The 19,804-nt window shown below is 42.4% G+C and overlaps 1 protein-coding gene across 2 annotated transcripts in view; it reads right to left on the reverse strand.

Annotated features, from left to right (window-relative positions):
- Window positions 1-16,332, reverse strand: part of kctd13 (potassium channel tetramerization domain containing 13) — a 41,200-nt gene extending 24,868 nt beyond the window's left edge. The window contains exons 1-3 of one of the 2 annotated variants that reach the window (XM_071412483.1): window positions 14,182-14,414; window positions 2,819-3,078; window positions 282-451 (exon numbers count right to left, since the gene is read on the reverse strand). In XM_071412483.1, coding sequence (XP_071268584.1) covers window positions 282-451; window positions 2,819-3,053 — 405 coding nt within the window. In that variant the 5' untranslated portion in view covers window positions 3,054-3,078; window positions 14,182-14,414. Of the gene's footprint in view, window positions 1-281; window positions 452-2,818; window positions 3,079-14,181; window positions 14,415-16,270 lie in introns of those variants that run through there. The other variant, XM_071412494.1, reaches the window with a different exon arrangement.
- Window positions 16,333-19,804: the final 3,472 nt, after the last annotated feature.

The following is a 19,804-nucleotide window of genomic DNA, read 5'->3' on the forward strand; positions in this document are numbered from 1 at the left end:
CAAAGGCATTTGATTCACATGAACATCTGACTCACACTATGGGAGGCTTCTGACACTTTTGGCTGGGTATTCAACACACAAACATTGGGATCCAATGTAAGCATTAGAGATTGTATGTGCATAATAGTTGTTTGACTAACACACAGTATATTGCACTTTGAAAGCCTTTTGATAAGACTTACAGATTTAGCTCAAAGACAAAAGGAAATTTAATTTTACTGACACTCAGCTCAGTGCTTTACACACAATGATAATTTGCTTTGGGTCAGTCTGGGTCTTACCTGCATGGCAGACGTGCAGTGCTGGACTAGTCCCTGGACCCTGTAGTACTGAGCTTCCTTCAGAACTTCCTCCAGCTCTCGGTGGGACTCCGGAAGCGGTACCGAGCCATCCCGCATAAAGTTCAGCACCAAGCCAAAATGGCGACCACACCTGTCCAACACTACCCAGCCTAAGAAAGAGGAAAAATATTGAGGAGTGAGCACTGATGGGCAAGAATCAATCTCATCTATATTTCACATTTTTCCATGTGTCGATTGCTTTAGGAATTCCTGATGATATGGAGAAAATAAAAGGTCAATAAGTCACATCCCGTCACACGCTGCAAACGGGAGTAAATTCAGTCGTCGATATGGGTGACCATTTGAAATATCAAAACCAGTGCAGCAGCACACCGCACAAAATTGCCCTCTGAGCCACCATAAATCACAACATTCAACTGGTTATTCAGTACAGCATTGTTTCCAATAAATTGAATGATGCACACCATTATATCCTGCTGAACACAGCCCAGTGTTTCCAATCCGTTCCTTTGGCTCCCATAGGACTACAATTTTTCTTCCAGCATTAGCAAACCTGATTCGCAACCTCGGTGACCATTAGTTGTCTAGTTGTATCAAGTGTGGTAGTGCTGGACAGGAACAAAAACGTGCAAGCCTGCTTGATCCTAGAATAAAATATTGGGAAACACTGGCATACATAAATAACACACATACAGTTGAAGTCGGAAGTTTACATATACACCTGTTTTTCACAATTCCTGACATTTAATCCTAGTAAAAATGCCCCGTCTTAGGTCAGTTAGGATCACCACTTTATTTTAAGAATGTGAAATGTAACAATAATTGAGAATGATTTATTTCAGCTTGTATTTCTTTCATCACATTCCCAGTGGGTCAGAAGTTTACATGCACTCAATTAGTATTTGGTAGCATTGACTTTAAATTGTTTAACTTGGGTCAAACGTTTCAGGTAGCCTTCCACAATAAGTTGGGCGAATTCTCTCCCATTCCTCCTGACAGAGCTGGTGTAACAGTCAGGTTTGTAGGCCTCCTTGCACACTTGCACAAACACACTTTCAGTTCTGCCCCAAAATTTTCTATAGGACTGAGGTCAGGGCTTTGTGATGGCCACTCCAATACCTTGACTTTGTTGTCCTTAAGCAATTTTGCCACAACTTATGCTTGGGGTCAATGTCCATTTGGAAGACCCATTTGCGACCAAGCTTTAACTTCCTGACTGATTTCTTGAGATGTTGCTTCAATATAGCCACATAATGTTCTGTCCTCATGATGCCATCTATTTTGTGAAGTGCACCAGTCCCTCCAGCAGCAAAGCACCCCCACAACATGATGCTGCCACCCCCGTGCTTCACGGTTGGGATGGTGTTTTTCGGCTTGCAAGCCTCCTCCTTTTTCCTCCAAACATAACGATGGAATTATAGCCAAACAGTTCTGTTTTTGTTTCACCAGACCAGAGGACATTTCTCCAAAAAGTACATTCTTTGTCCCCATGTGCAGTTGCAAACCGTAGTCTAGCTTTTTTATGGCGGTTTTGGAGCAGTGGCTTCTTCCTTGCTGAGCGGCCTTTCAGGTTATGTCGATATAGGACTCGTTTTTACTGTGGATATAGATACTTTTGTATCTGTTTCCTCCAGCATCTTTACAAGGTCCTTTGCTGTTGTTCTGGGATTGATTTGCACACAAAAGTACGTTCACCTCTAGGAGACAGAATCTAGTCTCCTTCCTGAGCGGTATGACGGCTGCGTGGTCCCATGGTGTTTATACTTGCGTACTATTGGTTGTACAGATGAATGTGGTACCTTCAGGTGTTTGGAAATTGCTCCCAAGGATGAACCAGACATGGAGGTCTACAATTTTCTTTGAGGTCTTGGCTGCTTTCTTTTGATTTTCCCATGATGTCAAGCAGAGGCACTGAGTTTGAAGGTAGGCCTTGAAATACATCCACAGGTACACCTCCGATTGACTCAAATGATGTCAATTAGCCCATCAGAAGATTCTAAAGCCATGACATCATTTTCTGGAATTTTCCAAGTTGTTTAAAGGCACAGTCAACTTAGTGTATGTGGGGGGTTCTCGGGGGTTCTCGGGGGTGGGGAAAGGGTTTGGGTTCACATTTTTTGGCCTGGTGGTAGATCGGTCAACATGCCCTTGAGCAGGGCATCGAGCCTGGATGCTTCAGAGCGACACACAGAATGGGAATCTGTCGGATGACTGGTATGATATAGTTATAGAGCGGCTTCACTGCAAGTATATTGTATGTTTCAAATATTCAATAAAACATTTTTTTAAATAAACTTAGTGTATGTCAACTTCTGACCTACTGGAATTGTGATACAGTGAATTAATTATAAGTGAAATAATCTGTCTGTAAACAATTGTTGGGGAAATTATTTGTCAGGCACATGCCAAAACTAGTTTGTTAACAAGAAATTTGTGGAGTGGTTGAAAAACGAGTTTTATTGACTCCAACCTAAGTGTATGTAAACTTAAGACTTCAACTGTAGGTCCATACTTACCCTCCGAATCTATGGTGACCTCTGCTCCTCCATTGCACATGCTCCTTAGTAAGCTGTCCTCTTTGCTCAGGGTCTGTACTGTGGTGTAATGCAGGGAGCCCCCAACATTCAGCTTCACATATTTACTCCCCGCCAGACCACCTCCAACCCCCTTCTCCTCGCTGCAATGGCCAGAGGACTGGGTGGCGAGGATGGAGGCAGCTGCCACACTCCCTGCGGAAGCCTCGGCAGACATCAGGCGTGCTTGCAGTTAGAAGTTTCTGATTTAAAAAACAGGAGACCTCAGTTGGGGGATGTGATTTCAATTGAATTATCAAAAACAAATATCACAGTCAACAGACAAAAATTAGGTGGATGTTATGGGTGTAATGGTACACGGGGACCTCTGTTCCGAGAGCACTGTGAACCCGAAAGAATACATAAATTGTTTTAATTCAAAATGAAAACACTAGGCCTACAGTCTATGCCTACACTGCATTGTCGGCCTATTGCCTCGAGTAAATCTAAGAAGAAAAAAATGCTTAGGCTATTCAGTTAAAACTAGAACCTATGCACACGTTGTAATCAAAATTCTAATCTTAATTGGTGCATTTCAAACTGTCCTTTTGTGAGGCGCAGCTGGGAACTAGTTCTGTATGGTGGCGAGTCGAAGAGTCGATAAACCAGAATTGGAGGATCCTCCATCATTGTTTAAATCTCCAGTTTGGGAAATGTTGGCTTCCCAGTAGATTAGATTACAATGGCGGTGGACAGTTGTGGATAAAACGTTAACAGTAATTCACCACGCACAACGAGAACAGTCTATATAGCTGCCAACACCTCAAATATGTTGACAGATTTATGCCGACATCACCCCGGTAAACCAGAGCAAGATAAACGCAAAACAAAACGTCATTCAAGCAGCCCTTGGCAGCTGATTCTGACCGGGCTAAAGAAATTACAAGAGCGAAGGGTAGGCTGTGTTTACATTTTTTACAGTCTTTGGTTTATAGCTGTTGATATGCTCCCATTCTCTGTGGTTGAGAAAAGGGGGTTTCAACATGGAGCAATATATCTGCCAAAAGGTTGAAAGTACAGTTATGGCCAAAAGTTGAGAATGACACAAATATTAATTTCCAAAGTTTGCTGCTTCAGTGTCTTTAGATATTTTTGTCAGATGTTACTATGGAAAACGGAAGTATAATTACAAGCATTTCATAAGTGTCAAAGGCTTTTATTGACAATTACATAAAGTTGATGCAAAGAGTCAATATTTGCTGTTTTGACCCTTCTTCAAGACCGCTGCAATCCGCCCAGGCATGCTGTCAATTAACTTCTGGGCCACATCCTGACTGATGGCAGCCCATTCTTGCATAATCAACGCTTGGAGTTTGTCAGAATTTGTGGGTTTTTGTTTGTCCACCCGCCTCTTGAGGATTGACCACAAGTTCTCAATGGGATTAAGGTCTGGGGTGTTTCCTGGCCATGGACCCAAAATATCTATGTTTTGTTCCTCGAGCCACTTAGTTATCACTTTTGCCTTATGGCAAGGTGCTCCATCATGCTGGAAAAGGTATTTTTCGTCACCAAACTGTTCCTGGATGGTTGGGAGAAGTTGCTCTTGGAGGATGTGTTGGTACCATTCTTTTGGCTGAGAAGCAACCCTACACATGAATGGTTTCAGGATGCTTTACTGTTGGCATGACAGGACCGATGGTAGTGCTCACCTTGTCTTCTCCAGACAAGCTTTTTTCCGGATGCTCCAAACAATCGGAAAGGGGATTCAGCAGAGAAAATGACTTTACCCCAGTCCTCAGCAGTCCAATCCCTGTACCTTTTGCAGAATATCAGTCTGTCCCTGATGTTTCTCCTGGAGAGAAGTGGCTTTTTTGCTGCCCTTCTTGACACCAGGCCATCCTCCAAAAGTCTTTGCCTCACTGTGCGTGCAGATGCACCCACACCTGCCTGCTGTCATTCCTGAGTAAGCTCTGTACTGGTGGTGCCCCGACCCCGCAGCTGAATCAACTTTAGGAGACGGTCCTGGCGCTTGCTGGACTTTCTTGGGCGCCCTGAAGCCTTCTTCACAACAATTGAACCGCTCTCCTTGAAGTTCTTGAGGATCCGATAAATGATTGATTTAGGTGCAATCTTACTGGCAGCAATATCCTTGCCTGTGAAGCCCTTTTTGTGTAAAGCAATGATGACAGCACGTGTTTCCTTGCAGGTAACCATGTTTGACAGAGGAAGAGCAATGATTCCAAGCACCACCCTCCTTTTGAAGCTTCCAGTCTGTTATTCGAACTCAATCAGCATGACAGAGTGATCACCAGCCTTGTCCTCGTCAACATTCACACCTGTGTTAACGAGAGAATCACTGACATGTCAGCTGGTCATTTTGTGGCAGGGCTGAAATGCAGTGGAAATGTTTTGGGGGGAATTCAGTTCATTTGCATGGCAAAGAGGGACTTTGCAGTTAATTGCAATTCATCTGATCACTCTTCATAATATTCTGGAGTATATGCAAATTGCCATCATACAAACTGAGGCAGCAGACTGTGAAAATGTATTTGTGTCATTCTCAACTTTTGGCCACGACTGTACGTATCGTTAGGATCGTAAGAAAAAACATACGTAAATTGTTAGTATTGTAAGAAAAGCCAATGCTGAAACATGAAATGTAAACGTTAAATTAGATCTCCCGTTACGACTATGAATTAATATTTACACGTTCAATTACTTTAAGTCTCCCTTGACTGGGTTAGAGATCTTTTTGTATACGTACAAACTTGTCAGTAATGTGCCATCTGCAAAAGACATGAACGTGGCTAGTCAAATCAAGCAACTCCAGCCCAGACCAGTTAAAGTTGCTTTAGAGCATTCAGTTTAATTTCCAAAATAAATGTCTAAAGCTTGTTTTAGAACTGCAATCAATAATAACGTTATACCAGTAGATGGCTTGGGCCTTCAGCAAATGACTTGTGTGACACAGAAGAGCCTTGCCTAGAATAACGGCTTGAGCTGCAAAAGTAGACGGAAAGTAGACGGTTCGCTGAAAACTGAAAGCGCAAACCATTGCATTTAACCATGGCAAGGTGACTGGGAATATGGCAAATATGGCAATCAAACAGGCAAAACGTCAGTATAGAGACAAAGTGGAGTCGCAATTCAACGGCTCAGACACGAGACGTATGTGGCAGGGTCTACAGACAATCACGGACTACAATCGGAAAACCAGCCACGTCTCGGATACCGACGTCTTGCTTCCCAAAACCTTTTCCCGCATTGAGGATAACACAGAGCCACACCAGCTGGCTAGAGTGTTTACGGACATACTCAATCTCTCCCTATCCCAGTCTGTTGTCCCGGCATGCTTCAAGATGTCCACCATTGTTCACGTACTGCGGGATGCTGGACTTCTAGGCAAAATTGCAAAGAAACAGCCATATCTCTGTCCAGTGTGTGTTTTTGCCCATCTTAAATATTTTATTTTTATTGGCCAGTCTGAGATATGGCTTTTCTTTGCAACTCTGCCTAGAAGGCCAGCATCCCCGAGTCGCCTCTTCACTGTTGATGTTGAGACTGGTGTTTTGCGGGTACTATTTAATGAAGCTGCTAGTTGAGGATTGAGGCGTCTGTTTCTCAAAACCAGACACTAATATACTTGTCCTCTTGCTCAGTTGTGCACCGGGGCCTCCCACTCCTCTTTCTATTCTGGTTAGAGCGCTGTCTGTGAAGGGAGTAGTACACAGCGTTGTACGAGATCTTCAGTTTCTTGGCAATTTCTCAGAACAAGAATAGACTGACAGGTTTCAGAAGGTATTTGTTTCTGGCCAATTTGAGCCTATAATCGAACCCACAAATGCTGATGCTCCAGATACTCAACTAGTCTAGAAAAGGCCAGTTTAATTGGTTCTTTAAATCAGAACTGTTTTCAGCTGTGCTAACAAAATTGCAAAAGGGTTTTCTAATGATCAATTAGCTAATCCAAGTTTATCATTTTAAAAGGCTAACACAGCGCGCATTGGAACACAGGAGTGATGGTTGCTGATAATGGGCCTCTGTACGCCTACGTAGATGTTCCATTAAATATGAGCCGTTTCCAGCCACAACAGTAATTTACAACATTAACAATGTCTACACTGTATTTCCGATCAATTTGATGTTATTATAAACTCAGCAAAAAAAGAAACACTCACTGTCAACTGCATTTATTTTCAGCAAACTTAACATGTGTAAATATTTGTATGAACATAAGATTCAACAACAGACATAAACTGAACAAGTTCCACAGACATTTGACTAAAAATAAATTGAATATTGTCCCTGAACAAAGGGGGGTCAAAATCAAAAGTAACAGTCAGTATCTGGTGTGGCCACCAGCTGCATTAAGTACTGCAGCGCATCTCCTCCTCATGGACTGCACCAGATTTGCCAGTTCTTGCTGTGAGATGTTACCCCACTCTTCCACCAAGGCACCTGCAAGTTCCCGGACATTTCTGGGGGGAATGGCCCTAGCCCTCACCCTCCGATCCAACAAGTCCCAGACGTGCTTCAATGGGATTGAGATCCGGGCTCTTCGCTGGCCACGGCAGAACACTGACATTCCTTTCTTGTAGGAAATCACGCACAGAACGAGCAATATGGCTAGTGGCATTGTCATGCTGGAAGGTCATGTCAGGATGAGCCTGCAGGAAGGGTACCACAACGCACAGCGTTGAGATTACATGCAATGACAACAAGCGCAGTCCAATGATGCTGTGACACACCGCCCCAGACCATGACGGACCCTCCAACTCGATCCCGCTCCAGAGTACAGGCCTCGGTGTAACGCTCATTTGACGATAAACGCGAATCCAACCATCACCCCCGGTGAGACAAAACTGTGACTCATCAGTGAAGACCACTTCTTGCCAGTCCTATCTGGTCCAGCGACGATGGGTTTGTGCCCATAGGTGACGTTGTTGCCGGTGATGTCTGGTGAGGACCTGCCTTACAACAGGCCTACAAGCCCTCAGTCCAGCCTCTCTCAGCCTGTTGCGGACAGTCTGAGCACTGATGGAGGGCGTTCCTGGTCTAACTCTGGCAGTTGTTGTTGCCATCCTGTACCTGTCACGCAGGTGTGATGTTCAGATGTACCGATCCTGTGCAGGTGTTGTTACACATGGTCTGCCACTGCGAGGACGATCAGCTGTCCGTCCTGTCTCCCTGTAGTGCTGCCACATCTGCCGTCCCCATGCCTCCTTGCAGCATGCCTAAGGCACAACCACGCAGATGACCAGGGACCCTGGGCATCTTTTTTTGGTGTTTTTCAGAGTCAGTAGAAAGGCCTCTTTAGTGTCCTATGTTTTCATAACTGTGACCTTAATTGCCTACTGTCGGTAAGCTGTTGGTGTTTTAACGACCGTTCCACAGGTGCATGTTCATTAATTGTTTATGCTTCATTGAACAAGCATGGGAAACAGTGTTTAAACCCTTTACAATGAAGATCTGCAAAGTTATTTGGATTTTTACTAAGCATCTTTTAAAGACAGGGTCCTGAAAAAGGGACGTTTCTTTTTTTGCTGAGTTTATATCAATCTAATAAAACCTCTAATATAAATGTGCCCATTTGGAGATCTGATAGTATTTCTGATTGGCTTCACGCACCACAGCTGTGGAGTTTCTCAAAGTAATGTTTTATTCACCTCAAACAGCAAGCAAACAGTATGTTTTTACATCCATTGAGAATTACAATAGTTCCTCAATGCATTAAAATCTTTCCAGCCCTCTCCCTTTTGATAACCACTCAGCGTGAAAAGAAAAAAAATGACATGCTCTGATCCAGTGGAAAAGTCATGAAATAGGCTTCTTATCAGTGCTTGACTTGGACTGAAAACGGTTCCGGTACTCATATTGGGTGCTGGTACTGTTAATATTTAGGTGCAGGAGCTCCATAATATTTTTGAGCTAATAGGAGCTCAAGCAGTACAAAATGTGAATATTTATACAATGTTGCAAGTCAGCTAGCACAAGCTTTTGGCAAGACCAAAGTTAATAGTCGATACAATGTTTCAAGTTCGTTGCAGACAGGCCATGTGTAGCCAACTTGATTTATCTGACATTTTTTTGTCCTATATTTTCTACATGCAGGCTGCAAAAAAAAATTTGGGGGGCTTTATGTAGGCAATTTTTACATAGATGGCAATAGAAGTTAAACCTAAAAAGCATAATTTTCATTTAATTTGTATAGAATTGATTAACCACATGACAATGATTTTTAGATATGAAAACGTTATTATAAATTAAACTGTTTCACGAAAATGTGCATATGAAAACCATAACTGGATCGGTAGAAAAAAAATTGCATTCCACATGAGAAAGGTTGCAGACTCCTCGTGTAGCCTTATTATTGGAAACTTCTGGAGAGTAATGGCAGAATCTGTGAAAGCCAGCAGGAGCAGGAGAATAGTTGGGTCAGGTTACATTTGTTTTCCTTCTGGTTACCTAGATAACTAGCGCCCTCGAGGAATCAAACCGTAAACGTAAAGCATCAAACAAGCTTAATACACATAGTTGATTTTATTAAAACACATGTGTCTACATATGGAAAAAAATTCAGTTTTAAAATGTTGCCAAATTGACATTCAGTCGACCACAATTTTTGTTTTTAGTTGGGGACAGCCCTTGTCCTCGGTTGCAACACTCACTACAGAGTTACAAACTGCCCCTGGAAGCAACGTCAGCACAAGAACTGTTCATCTGGAGCTTCATGAAATGGGTCTCCATTGGCCAAGCAGCCGCACACAAGCCTAAGATCACCATGCGCAATGCCAAGTGTCGGCTAGAGTGGGAACTGGAGTGGAGTTCCAACTTTGTGGCAACAGTTATGTGAAGACCCTTTCCCATTTCAGCATCATAATGCCCCCGTGCACAAAGCGAGCTCCATACAGGAACGGTGACGAGATCTGTGTGGAAGAACTTGACTGGCCTGCACAGAGCCCTGACCTAAACCCCATTAAACTTTAAGATGACCTGGAACGCCGACTGCGAGCCAGTCCTAATCACCCAACATCAGTGCCCGACCTCACTAATGCTTGTGGCTGAATGGAAGCAAGTCCCAACATCTAGTGGAAAGCCTTCCCAGAAGAGTGGAGGATGTCATTGAAGCAAAGTGGGGGGGACCAACTCCATATTAACGCCCATGATTTTGGAATGAGATGTTCGGCGAGCAGGTGTCCACATACTTTTGATTATGTAGTGTATATAGAAAGCACTTGCATTATATAAACAGTTCAGACAAGTAGTTAGCTATCCTGGCTTTAGATACTTTAAGTTAGAGATACTGCACTCTAGCCGAGTAGGTAACGTTAGCTAGCTAGCAATCCCTCTACCTTCATCAGAAACCTGCCTTCTAGTAGGGATGTCAAACGTTCAGCCTGCTGCACAGACCCAATGGACGCTCTAATCTAGAGCGCTGGGTTAAATTGTGCTTAGGAGTCTTTTATCATCTCAAAATGGTTAAACTAGTGAGAAGTATATGTGATTGAATTATTTTGCCATATCTAATTAATGTACAAAAGAGTGTACAAAACATTAGGTACACCTTCATAATATTGTGTTGCACTCCTGAACAGCCTCAAGCCATCAGGCATGGACTCTACAAGGTGTCGAAAGCAATCATGCTCTCCGTAGCCGATGTGAATGTTTACCTGTTTAAATGTCTTGCTCACAAGGCAGCAGGGCCAGACAGAATACCAGGATGTGTACACAGAGCATGCGCAGACCAACTGGCAAGTGTCTTCACTGACATTTGCAACCTGTACATGGAGTCTGAAATAGCTACATGTTTCAAGCAGACCACCATAGTCCCTGTGCCCAGAAAGCGAAGGTAACCTGCCTAAATGGCTACCGCCCCATAGCACTCACGTCAGCAGCCATGAAGTGCTTTGAAAGGCTGGTCATGGCTCACATCAACACCATCCCAGAAACCCTAGACCCACTCCAATTCACATATCGCCCCAACAGATCCACAGATGATGCAATCTCAATCGCACTCCACACTACCCTTTCCCACCTGGACAAAAGGAACACCCATGTGAGAATGCTGTTCATTGACTGCAGCTCAGCATTCAACACCATAGTGCCAACAAAGCTCATCACTAAGCTCATCACCCTGGGTCTAAACACCTCCCTCTGCAACTGGATCCTGGACTTCCTGACTGGCCCCCAGGTGGTAAGAATAGGCAACAATATCTGCCACGCTGATAATCAACATGGGGGACCCTAAGGGGTGCATCCTTAGTCCCCTCCTGTACTCCATGTTTACCCACAACTGCGTGACCAAGCACGACTCCAACACCATCATTAAGTTTGCTGACGACACGATGAGACGGCCTATAGGGAGGAGGTCAGAGACCTGGCAGTGTGGTGCCAGGACAACAACCTCTCCCTCAACGTGAGCAAGACAAAGGAGACAATCATGGACTACAAGAAAAGGAGGGCTGAACACGGCCCCATTCACATTGATGGGGCTGTAGTGGAGCAGGTTGAGAGTTTCAAGTTCCTTGGTGTCCACAACACCAACAAACTATTTTGGTCCAAACACACCAAGAAAGTTGTGAAGAGGGCACGACAACGCCTTTTCCCTCAGGAGACTGAAAAGATTTGGCATGGGTCCCCAGATCTTCAAAAAGTTCTACAGCTGCACGATTGAGAGCATCCTGATCAGTTGCATCACCACCTGGTAAGGCAACTGCTCGGCATCCGACCGTAAGGCGCTACAGAGGGTAGTGCGTATGGCCCAGTACATCACCGGGGCCAAGCTTCCTGCAATCCAGGACCTATATACTAGGCGGTGTCAGAGGAAGGCCCAAAGAATTGTCAGACTTCAGTCACCCAAGTCATAGCCTTTTCTCTGCTACAGCACAGCAAGCGGTACCAGAGCGCAAAGTCTAGGTCCAAAAGGCACCTTAAGTTTCTACCCCCAAGCAATAAGTCTGCTGAACAATTAATCAAATGGACACCCTCCCTTTGTTTTTACAGTGCTGCTACTCGCTGTTTATTATCTATGAATAGTCACTTTACCACTACCTACATGTACAAATTACCTCGACTAACCTGTATCCCCACACATTGACTTGGTACCAGTACCCTCTGCATAGCCTCACTTCTTTTTTTTCTTTTTTTTACACTTTTGTAACTCTATATTCTTAAAACTGCTTTGATGGTTAAGGGCTTGTAAGTAAGCATTTCATGGCATGTGACAAATACAATTTGATTTGACTCCAATGCTTCCCAGAGTGGTGTCAAGTTGGCTGGATGTCCTTTGGGTGGTGGTGGACCATTCTTAATACACACAGGAAACTGAGCGTGAAAAACCCAGCAGCGTTGCAGTTCTTCACACACTCAAACCGGTGCGCCTGGCACCTACCATACCCCGTTCAAAGGCACTTAAATATTTTGTCTTGACCCTGTCAATTGACCCTCCGAATGGCATACATACACAATCCATGTCTCAATTGTCTCAAAACTTAAAAATCTTTCTTTAACCCGTCTCCTCCCATCATCTACACTGATTGAAGTGGATTTAACAGGTGACCTCAATAAGGGATCATAGCTTTTACCTGGATTCAACTGGTCAGTCTAATGGAAAAAAACAGGTGTTCCTAATGATTTGTACACTCAGTTTAGATTGTAGAAGGCTTCGACAAATCCTCATCTAAACAACCATGTATATAGGGTATTCCAAGTTTCCCTGTGGCCTTTGAATAGTGTTAGTTTAAACAGCTTTACACCCCAAACGCTCCCTGTTCTATTGATATCGATGGAAGTGATTAACAAAAAAAGTGTTGCATTACTCTTACAGCGTTGGTGACCCACTTGAATCAAAATGCAACACTTCAAAATGTAGCTAGCCATCTTCTACAAATTGTCCTCTAATTAGTGAGGTACACATTCACATAGTGTGATTTTTCTAGCTGTATTAGTTTTAATAGGACATGCATATTGGTCATTGATTCTGGACACTTTAAAACTGTTTTACATTGGGCTATTTATCAAAATGTCTAGTCAACAGGAAGCAGCGACACAGTCATTTTCAACTTAAGTTTTAGGAATGTAACTTTTGCCTCCCGAGTGACACAGCGGTCTAAGGCACTGCATCGCAGAGCTAGAAGCGTCACTACAGACCCGGGTTCGATCCCAGGCTGTGTCGTAGCCGGGCGCGACCAGGAGACCCATGAGGTGGTGCACAATTGGCCCAGCGTTGTCCAGGTTAGGGGAGGGTTTGGCCTGCCGGGATGTGTTTGTCCCATTGCGCTCTAGCAACTCCTTGTGGCAGGCTGGGCGCATGCACGCTGATTTCTGTCGCCAGTTGTACGGTGTTTCCTCCAACACATTGGTGCGGCTGGCTTCCGGGTTAAGAGAGCAGTGTGTCAAGAAGTAGTGCGGCTTGGCAGGGTTGTGTTTCGGAGGACGCATGGCTCTCTACCTTCGCCTCTCCCAAGTCCGTACAGGAGTTGCAGCTTTGGGACAAGACTAACTACCAATTGGCTATAACAAAATTGGGGAGAAAATGGGGTGAAAAGTTACAAAAAATGTTTACATTAAACTTTTAATATTGCAATAATTCTTTCTGATTTATATAGTTATTATTATTTTCAAGGCTACTCCTCTTACATCGTTTAAGCTAGAAATTTCTTTCTAACTTTAAAACGTGTAGACTGGTCTGGAATAGTGTGCTCGCATACAATTTTGAGATGGACCTTTTAGAGGTATAAAAAGGTCCCATTGTGACATCACTCCCAACATTCCATTCGCTTTAAACAAATGTTACTTTTAACACAAACCACTTTCCCAACAAATTACACAAAATTAGAGCATATGAAATCTTCCTCTACTCTGCATTTAAATCTGAAATCAGAACAGAATTACTCTCTGGTACCGATCAAAAACTGGACAAATGAGTAGCCACAAATTATTTCAAAAAGCTGAAGCGGCACATTTTTTCTTCATGTTAAATTATAATCTACAGTAGTTTCCAGTGGTAGTGTAGCTACTTAATCAGGTAAAACTACTGGATGAGTCCAAAAACGTGCTGTTATTTAATTTGTTTTGACGATTTCGGGTGTTTGCCATGCCTACTTCCAGGCCAGTATCATCATGTCCAGGTGAAATTTGAATGGGTAACATTAACTGTTAGCTAGCTAGCTTTCCAGACACTGCAAAACATCTTGCTAGACACACACAAGACAGCAAATTAGCTCGCTACAATCACACTAGTTAACTTGCTAGTTAGTATTTGGCTTGTTACCTAGCTAGCTACATTTACTAACGTCAGTTTCAAGCTACCGTACCGTCTCTGGTTGGATGCTAAAGGCAAGCCGTTAGCTAACTAACGTACTCACCAGGCTAGCCGACTTGCTAGCTAACATTAGCGGTTAACTTTTGTGGTGGTTCCAAATCTCCAATGCTATTAAAATGAGAATTTAAAACAACGGAAAAAGAAAACACTTAACTAGGTTGCTAGCTAGTTGTACGAATTAGGGAAATACTGTGGTTAATTAGGAGGAGGTCATTTTGACATGTTTAGCTTGCTTGACTAGTTAACGTCATCGACAAGATTAGTTTATTATTCGATGAGGTTTAACGGCGTTTGGCCTCCAATAAATGTTGCATTACCGCCACCTAGTAGACTGGAGTACAACTCCCGTATACTTTGCTTAAAAAAATATATGCATAAGTAAACAAATACCCTACCATCTAACACTACACTCACAAAAAAATAAAAAATGAAATTATTTAAAAATAACACCACCCTACTCCACTGTTTAAATATATTTAGTTCTACCTCAGGCCAACAACCTGAAAGGATGGGACACCACCACTTAACAACACCCTGTTACTCTTCTGTCTCGCACACCCAAATACCTCTCTGCAGCTGCCACCACAACCTCAATTTTCTGCGACCTATGTTTCATCCCTGCAGTACAGTTGATAACCATTGCTATAAATGCTAAAAATCCAATCTTACTGAAACATATATCACTTGTTGACCTATCCCTCTGTACTGGTACAGATCTACTACTCACACCACTCCTATCAGGATCCCTCCCCCTTGACCCATCTTCCTCTACTTTCTTCACTGTCTCAGCATATGACAACTTCTGCACTACTCTAACCCGGGAACCTCAACCTGCCTCTCTCGCACGGGACATTTCTGATCCCCAGCCCCATGGGGACCCCGACAATTAACACATACCACTACTTTTCCCAATGCTACACATTATTTTGTCTCATGCCCTTCTGCACACTTCTCACACCTAGGAACCTCCCTCCTACACACTGCTGCCACATGCACATAAGCTTGACACCTGTAACAACGTAATGTATTCACCACAAAAGCTCGTACAGGATAACGTATATATCCTAACATCACTTTGTCCGGCAAAGACTCAACATCAAAAGTCAAAAGAACAGACAATGACTCTTCTGTTCCGCCACTCATGCCACCCTGTCTGCTTCGCACCAAACGACGAGCATCACAAACACCGGGAATCTTCCCCTTCAGTTGGTCAACTTTTACATTTACTGCTACCCCAGTAATCACTCCTTTCAATGGCACCCTTTTCTTGAAAGCAAAACAATTCAAATTTCTTGCCCCCATTCATTTAACGCGGAGCGCCTTCTCCGTCTGACCAGCAGAAACACAAACAATTATCACAGACCACTTTTGGTTACCGAATCCACAGCACCCAACTCTGTTTTTACCCACCCTGAAACCACAAATGGATCAGCCAAAAGGCAAGGGTCACTCCAACTGTCACAGACTCATCTTTATCCTGACCCTCGGTGCAAGCCTCGGCTCCGAGAACTTCACCACACATACCACCTCCGATACCTCCTGTCTTCAGCTCACCCTGCTTACACTTTATACCATTCTTCTAAAACAAACCATCTCCCTTTTTACGCAATTTTTTACCGACTCAAGCTCACCCTCTTCCTCCCTCTCTCTCTCTCTCTCTCTCTCTCTCAGACCTCCTCTGCCTCTCTTTTTCCCCTCCATTCCTCCTACGTATTCCAAGTATATGTCTCTTTATCAGTGGCTGTCAGTGCTGTTTATGATGAGGGATGACGCTTTTTTTTCATGCGCATGGTCTTATTTCTATTACAGCATATTGGATTACTGTCATTCATATTCCATTCAATGTAACATCGATAGGTTTAGGCTACTATATGATACTCAAATTTTCCCTATACCCATCATGAGGTTGCTACAACCTAGCCTGTGAATGAATGTTTACAACGTAGGTGCATACAGGTCGAGATACATTTTTAAGGTGACAGACAGTGACACATTCAATACCGCCTTGTAATAATTAGTCCAACAGTTGCAAACAAGAGTTTCTATAGGACAAATTCTGGGTATTTGTATCCCCGTTTCGTTTGCTTCCGTTCAAGAAAAGTTTTAACAGAATCGGCGAAATGAATACACACCTGATATACGCGTAAACACCACATTGTATCGGTTCTCGACCGAGGTAAAGACAGATTCAGGTTAGACATTCAACGGATATTCGCCTGTAGTTTTCCTTACGTCCACCAACAGCAGTTAGGGACCGTCAACATAGTGACGAATCATATTTTTGTAATTTCAATATCTCTTTAACCATTACTCCTAAAACTTTCAAAACGACCCTGATGGCAGAGACACATATTGCACACCCTTTTCTTTGTAAATTTACATCTCGCACTATTTTAAATGATTTATTTAATTTTTGAAATTCAATTGCACCTTGGTCATGTGACCCACACACCTCAAACAAGGTTCATAATGTACACTCAGTGGGCCTATACATTGCACACTCTTCTGTTTGTCCATTTGCATCTCATGAGATTTTACAATAAAAGTTTCACATTTCAATAGCTCCTTAGTCATATGACCTACAACCCTCAAGCTACTTTCAGAATATCCACTGAGTAACCATATACAGTGGGGAGAACAAGTATTTGATACACTGACGATTTTGCAGGTTTCCTACTTACAAAGCATGTAGAGGTCTGTAATTCTTATAATAGGTACACTTCAACTGTGAGAGACGGAATCTAAAACAAAAATCCAGAAAATCACATTGTATGATTTTTAAGTAATTAATTTGCATTTTATTGCATGACATAAGTATTTGATCACCTACCAACCAGTAAGAATTCCGGCTCTCACAGACCTGTTAGTTTTTCTTTAAGAAGCCCTCCTGTTCTCCACTCATTACCTGTATTAACTGACAATGACCCGAAACACACAGCCAGGGCAACTAAGGAGTGGCTCCGTAAGAAGCATCTCAAGGTCCTGGAGTGGCCTAGCCAGTCTCCAGACCTGAACCCAATAGAAAATCTTTGGAGGGAGCTGAAAGTCCGTATTGCCCAGCGACAGCCCCGAAACCTGAAGGATCTGGAGAAGGTCTGTATAGAGGAGTGGGCCAAAATCGCTGCTGCAGTGTGTGCAAACCTGGTCAAGAACTACAGGAAACGTATGATCTCTGTAATTGGAAACAAAGGTTTCTGTACCAAATATTAAGTTCTGCTTTTCTGATGTATCAAATACTTATGTCATGCAATAAAATGCAACTTAATTACTTAAAAATCATACAATGTGATTTTCTGGATTTTTGTTTTAGATTCCGTCTCTCACAGTTGAAGTGTACCTATGATAAATATTACAGACCTCTACATGCTTTGCCAGTAGGAAAACCTGCAAAATCGGCAGTGTGTCAAATACTTGTTCTCCCCACTGTATGTAGCACACCCTTTTGATTGTCTATTTTCATTTCACACGATTTTACATACATTTTTCAAACTTTCTCATTTCAATAGCTCCTTGGTCATGTGACTTACTGGATTCAACCAAGGTTCAGAATGTCAACTGACTACCCTTCTATATTGCACACCCTTTAGTTTGTCCATTTTCATCTCACACGTTTTTACATGAATTTTTTTAACTTTCTAATTTCAATAAGTCCTTGTTCATGTGACCTACAACCCTCAAACTACTTCCAGAATATCCACTGACTACCCTTCTATATTGCACACCCTTTAGTTTGTCCATTTTCATCTCAAATGATTTTACATGAATTTTGTAAACTTTTGAATTTCAATAGCTCCTTGGTCATGTGACCTACTGACCTCAAACAAGATTTAGAATGTACACTCAGTGGCACCTTTTGCAATGTGTAGGCCCACTGAATGTACATTCTGAACCTTGTTTGAGGTCATTAGGTCACATGACCAAGGAGCTATTGAAATGTAACATGAAAATTCATGCAAAATCACCTGAGATGAAAAGGGACAAACAAAAGGGTGTGCAATATAGAAGGGTAGTCAGTGGACATTCTGAACCTTGGTTGAGGTCAGTAGGGCACATGACCAAGGAGCTATTGAAATTCAAAAGTTTACAAAATTCATGTAATGATGCATACAATGAGTGTACAGAACCTTAGGAACACCTGCTCTTTCAATGACATAGACTGATCATGTGAATCCAGGTGTAACCTATGATCCCTAGCTATTGATGTCACTATTGATGTCAGTGTAGATGAAGGGAAATAGACTGGTTAGCCCTTTCCTGCACTAAATGACCAAAAGCACCCTCTTTGGCCTTATGGGTGGAATGTTATTTTTAAAAAAATCATAATTTCATAATTCATAAATATATATTTATGTAATTTAGAACAAAAATCCGGTGTTTCTATGTCAAACAGTTTTGTTATATTTCGGTCTTCTGTGATGTACAGTACCAGTCAAAAGTTTGGACTCACCTACTCATTCAAGGGTTTTTCTTTATTTTTACTATTTTCTACATTGTAGAATAATAGTGAAGACATCAAAACTATGAAATAACGCATATGGAATCATGTAGTAACCAAAAAAGTGTTAAACAAATCAAAATATATTTGAGATTTGAGATTCTTCAAAGTAGCCACCCTTTGCCTTGATGACTGACAGCTTTGCACACTCTTGGCATAAAAATAAAGAAAAACCCTTGAATGAGTAGGTGTGTCCAAACCTTTGACTGGTACTGTACTTCATAGAAATACATAACATAACCTCTTCTGTACTTGCGCCAACCACTTCCCTATTTGTGCCAACAGAAATGTGTAAGTCATCTATCTGCCGGTATCTTAAAAGTGTCAAAATCCAGCTCTGACCAGAAATGCCCCATTGTAAATCTTGTGCTTGAGTGACATATTACAGAGCTCAATCTGTACATCTGTTTCTTGTTGCCAACAACTGGGATTTCTATCTTACTGGATGGAAAAATGGGGTCTCTTAAATGTACCATTTTATGCTACACGGGGCACAAAAATAAGAAGAATATCTGGTGTGGTGGTCCAAACAGTCTATCTAACCAATACGCCATCACATTGACTGCATTTTGTGGGTTCACCCCCTTTAGTGATTAGTTGCCTGAATAGAATATCAAGCAATGATGTCTATGTATTTAGTACAACCTGAAAAACTTAGCTGAAGTAATGCTCATTGTGTGAGATGCTGTTTTTGCAAGTTTCACAGCTATCAGTGTGCATAACACTGACCACTGTTTGATGCCCAAATTGTGTAACCAGTGGAGTAATTGATATATAAAATCTAGTGGGTCATTATGCTGACCTATTACCAGTGATAGAATGGTCTGGTTTATCTCTATCAAAACTTGCTCTAATTCACAATGCTTAATGATGTGTCCAGGCCTCTGAACTGCGAACAAGAGAGCAGCAAAGTAAACTTTAATATCTGAACATTCTGTTCTGGATTGTGGGTCAAGATGTTTGAAGATACAGTAGTCATCACTATCCTGAGATGTAAGAAAGACTGCAAGGATGAGTTGAACAAACATTTTGCAGCTCTGTTTTCAAATCTACATAGTGTTATTTCTCTATCATTCAGGAACTCCTGCTAAATGTTTCAACCTACTGACCGAATGTGGCTCACTACACAGCAAATTCTGATCATTGTTCATCCTTGTCTTTTTATTAAGAC

This window comes from Salvelinus alpinus, chromosome 1 (assembly GCF_045679555.1).
Source record: "Salvelinus alpinus chromosome 1, SLU_Salpinus.1, whole genome shotgun sequence".
NCBI lineage: Eukaryota > Metazoa > Chordata > Actinopteri > Salmoniformes > Salmonidae > Salvelinus > Salvelinus alpinus.